Genomic DNA, 12,714 nt, shown 5'->3' on the forward strand with positions numbered 1-12,714 from the left:
CACTGGCTGGCATGTCATTGGCTAAGGGGGAGCAGCATTTGTCATGCTGCCTTAGTCGTCAGGGGAAAAAACTGTAATGATTGCAGTCCGCATTGTACTTCATGGGTAAGGAAGTGATTTCTGTGTCTGAATAAGGGGTTTTGTAACACATAGCCCAGTATGGAGGAAATATGCAGGCGACTGGTTTCTGTATTCCCAGTGTGCTGCTATGGGATGTGATCTGCAGAAAATACATTGAAGCTGCAATCCTATACACACTTTCCTGGGAATAAGCCCTATTGGGCACAGTGGGACTTACTTCTGAGTAAACATGCAGAGGGTTGTGCTCTGAGTTGCTTCTGGAGGTGGGTGTTGAATGCCTCACTCTTCCTGGAAGCAATGGTGACTACAGGATGTTGCTAAATACTGAGTCAAGTATATCTTGCTGAGTATTGTCTGCATGGACTGTTGACAGGTCTTTTGACTACCTAGATTGGGTGCCAGGGATTGAATCTGCAATCTTCCGTATGTAGCACATGTTCTACTACTGGGCTACTTTAGTCTGGTTTGAGAAGTAGGCTGTTTCTGTTAGAAATGCCAGATGCAAGGGAGTGGCTACAGGATCCAGATGTGGTCTTGTCTTCTCCCTGAGGTATCTGGTGGGCCCCTGTAAGATACAGCAAGCTGGACTAGATGGGCCTTTAGCCTGATCCAGCAGGGCCGTACTGACCTTGGCATGGATACACTCAATCCTCATTCCAAATTGTCCATAGTGGTCACATGAATTGCCCCAAAGATCTATAGGTTTTTTATGGCGATCTAAAACAGAATGTAGTTCCATAGATACAATTCACAGTATATGTATGATTTCTCCCTGTGGTGGTATCATGGTATCATTGCATACAGTGCAAGCCTATGCATGTCTGTTTAAAAGTAACACCCATTGTGTGCAACAGTGCTTACGCCTAGGAAAGTGTGTATATAGTGTGTATAGCTTGATTAAGTGGAATTTCTCACATTCAAACTGCTAATTCATATTTGCACATAAAGCATTTGATCACTCAAATTGTAGCTTCATCTGTGACCTGACTCCATTGCAACGTGCTGGGTTTGCAGGGCTGTGGAAATTCTTATGGTGGCATTTGTCTTTTGAAGGCTCCTTTACTCATGAAACTTGCCACTTGATGAAGAATCAGCAAGTGATCTGAACATGCATGTGTGAACCCACCCCACTAAGGGCCCAATCCTATCAAATTTTCCAGTGCCGGTGCAGCTGTGCCAATGGGGTGTGCACTGTATCCTGTGGTGGGGAGGCAGTCACAGAGGCCTCCTCAAGGTATGGGAACATTCGTTCCCTTATCTTGGGGCTGCATTGCAGCTGCACCAGTGCTGGAAAGTTGGATAGGACTGGGCTCTAAGGTAGGCAGGATCTATGGGACTTACTCCTAGGTAAGCATTCTTAGAATTGCAGCCTTTCAGAATTGTTGTGCCTGTACATTTTTTCCTGCTGCTTTCACACAATATAATTGCTTTGTTGCTTGTGTGTGTGTTTTAAAATTTCTTTTGCTGTAAACCTTGTTGGCATCCTTCAGTCTTGGAAGACTATGGTATCGCGCTCTGAATTGTTGTTCAGGAACAGAGTGTCCTCTCCAGTGCGCGAAGCCTGGGTAAAGTAGATATGGAGGATAGACTGTTACCCATGCAGCAAATCCCCCCTCTCCACGTCGCTGAAATGGTCCAATGGAAAGGCAGAAGCCAATACGGTTGGTTCCTGTGGCGTCGCAGGAGTTGCCAGAACGTGACTGTGTTCAGCCATGAACTGCCTCAGGGACTCCAGCTCTGGATTTTGCCTCGAGGTTGACTCCTGAAGCCTTTCCCATAACTGGATGCAGCCACAAGGCAGTGGAGGTTTGGGATCAGAGTTTTCCTTCTCTCAGATGAGCTGCCTTCCCAGGCTAAGGAGTCCCATCCACCCGGTGGCTGTTTAGTCACCGCTTACGACAAGTACAGCCAAACTGAGGGCCTATTCTTATCTCCCAGCCCCCAGGGGTTGCTGTAAAGCAGCTTTGGTAAATACTATACCATGAAAAGCAAGGTATACACCCTGTAAGTCAATAAACAAACATGCATAGGATTACACCAGGGTTGTCAATCTCATTTCATACCAAGGGCCGAACAGCATCCATGCAGCCTGCTGAGGGCCAGAAGTGATGTCATTAGGCAGGAAATGATGTCATTAAACAGGTCATAACCAAAAATAAGCACTTTTTCACTTAGGAATTCATTAGCTGCAAATAACAGAAGAGAAAATACACAAATCTTGATCATATTTCAAGATATGGGAGAACCCAATTTTCATGTGGGCTGCCCTTATAGCAGTAACACCTCAGCAGCTGAGAGCCTGCGGGCCGAATGAAAAGCTTCTGCGGGCCGCATCCGGCCCCTGGGCCTTATGTTTGATGCTCCTGGATTACACCTTTCTAGGTAACTCACAGTGCAACCCTATGCACGTCTACACAGAAGTAAGCCCCAGTGAGTTAAATGGAGCTTACTCCCAAGCAAGTACATAGAAGATTGCCGCCTAAAGGATGCAAGATAGTGGTGGGATGTTGTCGTGGTTGAGAGTTGGACTGAGACCTGGAAGATCCAGGTGTAAATCCCCACTCAGCCATGAAGCTTTCTGGGTGACCTTGGGCCAGTCAATCTCTCTCAGCCTCACCTACCTCACATGGTTGTTGTGAGGACCAAAGGAGGGAAAGAACCATATATGCCGCCCTGAGCTCCTCGGAGGAAGGACAGTATCAAAATGTAAAAAATAAATAATAAATAAAGCCCCTTCAATTCAAGGGGACTTACTTCCAAGCAAACATGCCTAGGATCAGGTTATAACAGCCACTTTCAAACTTTTTCATCTCACAGCACACTGACAAGGTGCTAAAATTGTCAAGGCACACCATCAGCTTCTTTTTTTTTTTTACCATTGACATGCTGCTGTTGGGGGGGATCAAACCCCCCAATGGCCCTACTAATAAATGACTCTCCCCAAAGTCTGGTGGCACACCCGTGGACCATCCACGGCACGCCAGTGTGCCACGGCATGGGGGTTGAAAATCCCTGGGTTGTAAGCTGCAGCACGAAAGCCTTGTGTGGTTCTTAGCTGCCTGAACACACACACACACACACACACACACACACACACACACACACACACAAAGAACCACAAAAACCCACAAAACACTTTATGATGCTTGACCTATTTTTTTTTTCCTCCCTTCTTATGCAGTGAAGTGTTGGGAGAGAAGGAGCCACATGGAAAGGAGGCAGGGAGATGAAGCATCTCACAGAAATCGCAAGAGGGAGGCTGTGTGAGTGTGAATTGCTTTGAGAAAAGGCAGGCGGGCAGGCTGGGAAGGAGGCAGTGGGTGGAACATGCCTGGGTGTCAGAGGCAGAGCCGACTGCTCCGCGACAGCACCTGCAGAGGGCGCGCTTCCTGCAGCTGAGCAGCGGCTCGTCCCCCTCGCCCAGCTGCAGCGCGGGGATCTCTCCACTCCCAGGCGCGCAGTGAAGGTCAGCGCTCGCTTCTGCCAGCGAGGAGGCGGCGCGGCTCCAACCCGAGAGCCTTGGTTTGCCGGAGCCCCCCTCCCCACGCAGCCACTATGGAGGTGGGAACGAGGAAGAGCAGGGTGGAGGAAGGCCAGCTGCAGCCGGAGGAAGAGGAAGAAGTGGACCCCAGAATCCAGGTAGGTGGGGGGTAGAAGGTGCAGTCCTAGCCACACTTACCTGGGAGTAAGCTCCATTGACTGTAATGGGACTGACTTCTGAGTAGACACGCATAGGCTTGGGCTCTCATGCTTACCTGGGAGTAAACCCTATTGACTACAATGGGACTTACTTATGCATAGGCTTGGGAGGCTGCAGTCCTAGCCACACTTACCTGGGAGTAAACTCCATTGTCTATAATGGGACTGACTTCTGAGTAGACATGCCTAGGATTGGGTTCTGTGGCTGCAGGCCTGTCCATGTTTACCTGGGGGTAAGCCTCATTGTCTATAATGGGACTGACTTCTGAGTAGACATGCCTAGGATTGGGTTCAGAGAGACCCAGGCCTTGCAGGGATCGTGCCTGTGCCCTTTGCAGGAGGAGATCTGTTGCAGCCCACCAGGCTCACGCCCCTCGGAGGAGCCCAGCGTGGGGTGGTTTGGGGGGGAGCGCGATTGCAGCATGCCCAGCGAAGAACGGGGTGGGGGGGTGTGATGCGCCTTGGATGCCTTTGATGAGGACGGGGAGGGGGCGTCCTCTGGTAGATGCCCCCCCTCCCACCGTCCACTTTGCAACCGGGTGTAGTTGCACCGCGGAGGGGAGGGGGGCGTAGCCCCACCGCGCACCGTGTTCTGCCTCATTAGGTTTCTGCCCAGATCCTTCTGCAGAGACCTCTTGCAAAGCCATCGTGCCCCCCCGCCTCTCTCTTTGCAAGGGGAGCGCCTGAAATAGAAGCAACCCCCTCCCCCTTTTTGCAGGCTGCATCCCATAATCCGCTCATCTTCTCCCTGGCTGCAGGCAGGCTCTGCTCTCCCGTTGTTGTCTGCGGATCACCAGGCTTCCCCTTGAGCTGCAGCTGGCCTGCCTGGAGGGAGAGCCCCCCCCCTCCTTCTCCCAGGACTGGGAACTGGAATTGGGGCTAGAAGGGCTTGTGTGGACCAGGGTCTTTAGCAGACTTCAAGGTGGAGTGTGTGTGTGTGTGTGGACACCACACCAGTGATTTTCAACCACTATGCAAAGGCACATTGATGTGCCCCAAATGATCTGCAGATGAGCCATGGGAGTTTGGGGGAGGGTCACCTATTAGTAGGGCCACCGGGGGATGTGAGCCCCTCACCGGCCATGTGGTGTGCCTTGCCAATTGTCAAAAACTGATGCCTAGACATTTTTAGCACCTTTTCAGTGTGCCATGATATGAAAAGGGTTGAAAATCATTGCTCGGTGCAGACCTACTGAAGAGGTGGTTCAGTGTAATCTCGAAGGGCAAAAGTGCATCTTCAGTCAGGATCGCTGGGGAGTCTTTTATTTTTTTCCTTCTCGCTTCAGTGCATGTTCATTACTAAATCACTGCTCACAAATTATGCTTTCCGTCTTTAAATGTCCATGCTGCAGGAGAAGGCACATCCCCGCCCACCTGGCCACCTCAGATGGTGGCCCTGCGGCCCTGCCTTGCAGTCCACTTACTCCCTTTTCTGCATGGCCTGCCCATCCCACCACCATTTCTATCAAAATCCCCTTTGCCTGGTTTCACCTAAAACTGACAAAGACAGGAGTCAGCCTTGTCAATTTCATTGGCCAGTGTTTGCTCCTTTTATTACAGCAATTTTCAATTTATTTCATCTTCGGTACACTGACAAGGTGCTAAAATTGTCAAGACACACCATCAGGTTTTTTGGGGGGGGGGGGGAGACACAATTGACAAGGTACACCACAGTGCCAGTGGGGGGTTCGCATCCCTCAATGGCCCTACTAATAAATGACCCTCCCCAACTCTTGCAGCACACCTATGAGCCATCTGCAGCATGCCAATGTACAGTACAGCAGTTGAAAATCGCTGTTCTAATAAATGAAACATTATTGTCCGCATTAATGCTTGTGTGCATGCATGTCCTTTAGAGGGGGGAGAGAACCATGCTGGTGAAATTAATGGGTTCCCATCACCTTGTCATTTTTGCGGGGGGGGGGGGCTGTGAAGGGAATAGCAATGCTACAGATGAGAAGAAACCTTCTGGATCAGGCCCAAGGCCCATCTAGAACTGCATCCTGTTTCCCATATTGGCCAACCACATGCCTCTGAGAACCCTCCAAGCAGTAGATAGAGATGGCCTTCTCTCCCACCATTGCTTCCTTACAGCTGGGATTCAGGACTGGACTGCCTTGAACCTGGAGGAAGCATGTAGCTGTCATGACTAATAGCCATTAATAGATGAATTAATGGAAGACAAGTTTAATTGCCTTTTGAAGCCAGCTAAGTGAATGGCCAGTACCCTCCTCATGGAGGAGGAGGTGGAGGAATTGGGTAAGATCGCTGCACCTGTTAGCAGCGATCTAATAGACATGACTCTACCGGGACGTGGCGGAGAGTTTAAAGTGTGCAGGGGAAGCCATTCTTAAACGTGTTCAATCTAGTGGGATAAATGGTGGAGAACGGAAGGCAAAATGTGCTTCTCGCGGAAAGCATCTGTTCACAGGCAGCACAAACAATGTAGAGAAGCTGAGAAATGGTTGTAAATCCACCTTCCTTCATGGCAGTCCATGGATCTGAAAACCGGATAGAAGTGCACTTAGAAAAGGCATTTAGACTGTGTTTCATACCTGCATCCAAGCCAGGATGAATGATGCTTAGAAGTGCTTTAAATGGCAAGTGTGAAATCAGTCTTCGAAGTGTGAGCTAGGAGCCAGGGACTGCTGGGTTCATATGGCATCTTGGCTATGACCTCGGCTGGCTTGGGAAACATAGATTTTTATTTAAAAAGTTTCATACTACAATAAATAATACAAAGGAAAGAAATCACATTTTACATTATCAGCTACAGTCACATTACATCAACTGTTTAACTAGAACACAGATATATCACGTTATAGGTGGATTCACCCCATCTAACCACTACCACCATTTTTTACACCTGTCTCTACTGGTTCTCACCCTTTCGTAAGCCGCGACGCCATATACTCTGGAGACCACAAAGCGGACCCATCCCTGCGTGTTGGTGGACTTTTTCTCCTTTATTTCTTTGCCCCTTTGGATGCCCAGCACAAAAAGGGCATACAGATTTATCAGTCTTACCGTAGACCACGGCACCTCCCACCTATCTTCTCCTCCCCTCTGTTGTCCCACATTACTCATCCTCTTGGGTCCCCTCATACCTCCCGCCAGCTCCTTCCCAGAGATGATAGTCTCCCAGGCCTGTTGGGCCAGTTTGGGCCACTTAAAGGCCCTTGCTACACCCCTCCACAACTCCTTCCCCAGCATACACTCTTGGACGAAATGGGTTACTGTTTCTATCAGCGGCGGGGTGCCTACTGATCTAGAGGGTCCCGACCCCGAACAGGTCGGCCTCTTGCACCTCTTCTGAGGTGGTTGGCTTGGGGCAAGCTGCTATCACTCAAATCTGTTTGTAATCCTATTTGTAGGGTCATTGAGGCTCCAAACTGAAATGTGCGCACACGGTTCAGCAATAATCAGGAACAAACTGAAGGAAGAATGACTTTCAAATGAAACCTTCAAATTTGTTCCAAGGCCCTCCCTCTCTCCCCCCCTTCTGTGCCTGACCACATAGGCCTTAAGGCAGCAAAATTCTGCCTGGCTATGAAATGCCTTCCCTCTTTCTGTTTCCATTTAACATTCCAGCTGGGGCCTCTGTGTGTGAAATGCCAGATGACATTTAATAACTCGACTGCCTGACTCCTTTCCAGTTGTGTGTCAGGTTCTCATTTCTCAACATGTTTCTTGGCCTTCTTTCAGGGGGAGCTCGAGAAGTTGAATCAGTCCACAGATGATATCAACCGGAGAGAGACCGAGCTGGAGGTACAGAGGTCTTCTATTTTGTCTAAACACAGTCTTCCGAGATATCTTGCTGTGTATTTCTATCTTTTTTTTTTTTTTTTGGAAAAGAAAATGGTGTATACTTGGCTCATTGCATTGATTGCTAAATGCCTGAAAGAAATCATTACATTAAAAAAATATAATATAGATTTATATGCACATGCACAAATGAAGCCAGTGGATGAAACAAAAGTAGGTCAAATGTTTCCTGCTCAGACAGTGAAATTGAATGACGTTACCATGTAGTGCTCTGAATTGCATTAACCTTCTGAGATCCTACACCAAGGGATAATGTCGAAATGGTAATTAATCCTGTGCTTAGAAATGCAAATGCCACTTTTGAATTGGGTAGAACTCTCCTCCTGCTTCATAGATAGCTAGCTGTCTACAGGGCTGGCCCAAGATAGGAGGAGGCAGGCCAAACATTGTACTCTCTTACCTGGTGATGTGTCAGCCTCTGTTCCTCCCACTGCCAGGATTGAATAAGGGAAGAAGAGAGAGGGAGAGTGGAAGAGAAAGTGTAAACTTAATCCCCTTCCCCCCCCCCCGCTACAGGGAGTGAGAGGAACAGCAGCAGTAGAAGTGAGTGGGCACCCCCTGTCAATATGCTACCTAAGGCGACTGTTTCATTCGCCTTAGGGGTGGTCGAGCCTTATCTACTGGGTTAGATCTTTTGGTCTGTCTAGCTTAGAGCCCAATCCTACCCATGTCTACTCAGAAGTATGTCCCATTATAGTCAATATGGCTTACTCCTGGGTAAGAGTGGATAGGGTTGCAGCCTTTGTACAGCAATTGTCAATGCATACTGGCAGCTGTTCTCCAAGGTCTCAACCAGGACTTTCTGCCCTTCCTGGAGATGCCAGGGATTGATCTTGGGACCTTCTGTATGCAAGGCATGTGCTCTGCCGTTGAGCCCCAGTGTTGCTGGAAGGTCTTCTATTGCATTTTTTGTTTACAGAACAGCACCTCAAAACATGAGGTGCCCAGACACATAGATGCTTGGATTTAACACCTACTGCTTTTCAACTTGAAGGTACTTTTGCAACCAGTAAGTTGGTATGCATGTAGTTCAAATGCTTTCTGGCTTCTGGAAGATCTGAAAGAGGGATGCTTGCTATCCTGAAACATAATCTTTGTTTCATAGCAGCCGCCAGCACCCTGGCATAGAGAGGAGAGGTCATTGTTCTGTGGTAGAGCACTTGGCTTGTATGCCAAAGATCCCAGGTTTGACCCCTGACATTTTCAGGTAGGGCTGGGAAACAATCCTACCTGAGCTCCTGGAGAGCTGTGGCCAGTTGCTGTAGTAGACCAGTGGTTCCCAACCATTTATGGGCCTGTGGACCACTGAGGTAGAAATTGGAATTGTTGTGGACCACATTGTGGCTGTGGGTGGTCTGGTCTCTGCCCTCTCTGGTGGTGTGTCCTTCAAGCACTCCCCCATGAGTTATCAGAGAGAATGGACCAGCCACAGCTGACACTCCATTGGCTGTGGGCATTCTCCTTCCTCTTTGGTGGTCTGTGGGAAATTGCTTGCTCGGCGAAATACTGTAAGTGATCAAAGGTGATTCTTTTTTTCCTGAGACCTCAGGGACCACTTCTCAGGATCTCACAGACTACCTGTGGTCCATGGACCACAGGTTGGGAACTAGTGGTGTAGACGGTATCAGCCTGGATGGACCAGTGGTCTGATTTGTTATAAGTCGGTGTCAGATCTTCAGTCACATTCAGATTAGGAGGTTTGTAAACCAAGACAGAGTTTGGATGGAATGCTGGACTGTGGGAATTCCTGATTCATTGATGGGGGGAGTAATTGCCATGGCAGCTAGGAACATAAATCCAAAAAAAGTGACACGAGTTAGATATGAAGGGATATGGAATTTTCTGCTTATGTATCTTATCAATCCTTGTGTAACTACGTCAGTAGAAATATAATCATATTTATTGGTGCAAATCCATGTTTGTCTGGTTGATCTAATAGCTTGCAGCAACATATGCGATAGTAGGCAACTTTTTTCTCTGCTGTTTAGAAATATAGCACTGACAAAATATCGGTGACCTGCTGTCAGTGTATGAAGGCATATCACAAAATGTCTGTATAGTATTGGGCTGAAATATCCTAATGATCCATTCGGTCTAAGTACAATATATTAAATCATTCTCTGAGCCCACTTTGTGACATCCTCCCTGTAGTTCTGCCTCATGACTATACTGGTCCCTTTTGTCTAAAACAATATGTGTTGTTCTCCTGGCCATATTGAATGATGAGCTACAGTGATGTTTCCTTTGAAGTGTGCTTCCTGTCCCTTTTAATTTAAACGTTGGTTCCCCACCTTCTGCTGACGGTAACCAGTGTTGTTGGATCCAAATTCAGGGTCTTGGCAGAGCAGAGGTATCTATTTTGGGGCACTGCCGCAATTTGAGGTTAAAGACCCTGTGTCATCTGGGTTCATCTGGGATCTTATCAAGCGAAGAGCAGTTGAGGACAGGCCCATCTGTAATCTGGCCATGTCAGGTTTTTTTATTTTTAGTTGACTCGCTAATCTACCTGGCATGAATGTGTGCCAATAGCCTGGTCAGTAGCACATCCACAGGAAGATGGAACTACTAGATGAGATGACCCTCATACTACCTTGCCTCTTATTGTAGGCATACCCAGAAACTGTATCACTTGCATCGTTGTCAGTGGCACAAGAGACCCTGGAAAAAGGGGGACTGGTCCCTCCACTTCCTGCTCCTCTTCCTCCGTCTAGGGGCCTATCCTTCGTACAGTAAACTAACTTTTGCTAAGAGGTAAAGCCATGGCCAGTCAGTAGACCTAATGCTGAGCTTAAATGCTGTAGTCAATACTAACCTGGATGGACTAATAGTTCAGTTCAGTAGAAGGCAGCCTCCTGTCTTCAAGGGTATCCTGTACTGACTCCCAACCATTCCCAGAACCTGCCAAGCAGCTGTGAACATCCAGTGCTGTGTGTGGGACTGGCTCCAGGAGCGATGGGACTCAATGCGGAGTATTTCGCAGGGCCTCCTACCCTCCCCACGGGTCTCCGCACTCGCCATACAGCCACGGTGACTACAGCTGTGGCAAGACAAGCCCCAGTGATGCTGTGCGTGAAGCGCAGCACCCAGAAATAGTTGGCGGTGACATGATGATGTCACTGCCAACTGCTTATGGGTGACTCATTTCAGTCCAAGTGGACGAAGGGGTGGGTGGCCCAAAATGTCAAGATCCCAGCTGTGGCAGTGGGTAGTCTGCTTGCCGTGCTGGTGCATGGCCCCTCAAAGTGTAGTTTTGGCCCAATTTTGGCAAATCGGCCTATGGCCACCCCTGGCTGCATGTTAAATGGAGCTTTTTGCATGACATCACATATTTAGGGTGTTTCACAGGGCAATCCTATGCATGTCTATTTGGAAGCAACTCCCACTGATTTGATTAGACTTACTCCCATTTTAAATACAGTCCCATGTATGGGATTGCAGCCTTAAAGTTTGAATCCAGGGCATGGTATGCGCTAAATGTTAAAAAAAAAAAAAAAAGAGCATTCTGGCTAAGCACCATTGAAATCAGTGGAGCAAAATTAGTTGTGGCAAGCTGACATCCTCTTCATTTCAAGAATGCTTAGTCAGAATTCACTGTCTTTGGATGCCTCCCAGGGTCTGGTGATGGCTGTGCATGTTTGGCGGTCCCAAACATTTACCTCAGACAAATGACTGGAGTCTTCATTCCATAAAGACAATTTCCATAGTGATCGAAGAACAACAACAAAACAATGATTGGCGGACAGACTGCAAAGTCCCTTTCTTTGGCTTCCTCATTGTTTTAAGATAATAATAAACATCCTTGATGCTCTCCACCCAGCTCTGTGATGAGCCCTGAAGCAGTCATAGCTTGGTGGGTAACTTGGAAGTGCTCTGTGGATTGCTCAATGAGGCAGAGAGAAAATGAATGTGAAAGGCACTGGGCTGAGCATATAAACTGATCGATTGCTGCTTAATGAGCCTTTGATGAGGCTTGCTTAAAATCTATAACTCTGTTGGTGCAAAGGACAGGACTGAGCGCTAATGCTACAGCCCAAGTTTATGGGGGTCCTCGGAGGGGTTTTCATACTTGGCTCATCTAATGTTCCTTTTTATGGCTGAAGCATTGTAAACCCCTCTTGTAAAGAAGGCTCTAGAGTAGTACATACGCTTTATTACTCTAGTGGTGGTGTTGCTTTTATTTGTGCGTGGATGTAGCATGACGACTTCCAGCGTGGAAGAACAACCCTGTGGTCACTCAATCCTAAGGGAAATTGTAAACTTCCTTTATAGTATTTCGGTTACTATGCTAGCTGTCCTGATATTGATAATAATAGTATGGGCCCAAGATGGCTCTGGTTCAGATGTGAGTAAGGCTTGGGTGTATACCTGCAAGTTTCATTTGAGGAGTCATCTCAGGTTGCTTGAGGGCCTTTCCAGACTCCTTTATTTAGGGAATAATGCTTATTAGAGAAGCACCAGTCGAATGAAATGATATCACCCAGCTTCATGTAATAAAAATGGGAAAAGGCTAGCTTTGCTTGGCACACACTAGTTTTCTTTTTTAATTGTAGGAGGTGTGCGTTCAAGCACAGAAGAAAATAGGCATATAGTCGCCGGGGGGGGTGTGTAAAGGGGAGAACTGGAAAAGCACCAATAACAGGGGGAAGGTTCTGTGGCACACCTCTGTGTTGATGACACTGACAGTGTCCAATAGATGCTAGTGATGTTTCTGCAACTACCACTGTCATGTTGCAGGGTGAGGATGTGCATTTGGCCTGCTGGCTCTAGATTCACTTTTGCATTAAAAAGAGGGAGGTATCTGAAGCCCATGTGGGTTGTCCTTAGCAGGGAACGGTAGGGAAAGATTAGATGCACTGACATTGCCATTAATGTATGCTTGGGGGGAGGGGGTTAAAAGGAGTTGGAGACTTGGTTGGAAATGGAAGCCAGGTGCCTTGCAATTTCTTTTTTTGAATTGGAGCAGTCCTGAAAAGCCCTTGGGGAAGGATGGCTGACCTATGAGAGCACCCAGGCGTAGAAGAGCTAATTTCAGCACATGGTGTTCTTGCCAGCTTCTGTGGTAAGCATTTAAGGACACACCTCACAACACAACTCATGTTTGAGTATCAC

At 47.8% G+C, this 12,714-nt stretch overlaps 1 protein-coding gene across 1 annotated transcript in view; it reads left to right on the forward strand.

Annotated features, from left to right (window-relative positions):
- The first annotated feature begins 3,521 nt into the window (after positions 1-3,521).
- The window catches only part of SH3BP5 (SH3 domain binding protein 5), a 48,498-nt gene continuing 39,305 nt past the window's right edge, over positions 3,522-12,714 (forward strand). Inside the window, exons 1-2 of the mRNA XM_066627310.1 lie at positions 3,522-3,720; positions 7,486-7,548. Of these exons, the coding sequence (XP_066483407.1) occupies positions 3,637-3,720; positions 7,486-7,548 (147 nt within the window). The 5' untranslated portion in view covers positions 3,522-3,636. The remainder of the gene's footprint in view (positions 3,721-7,485; positions 7,549-12,714) is intronic.

Source organism: Tiliqua scincoides, chromosome 5, assembly GCF_035046505.1.
Source record: "Tiliqua scincoides isolate rTilSci1 chromosome 5, rTilSci1.hap2, whole genome shotgun sequence".
Taxonomy (NCBI): Eukaryota; Metazoa; Chordata; class Lepidosauria; order Squamata; family Scincidae; genus Tiliqua; species Tiliqua scincoides.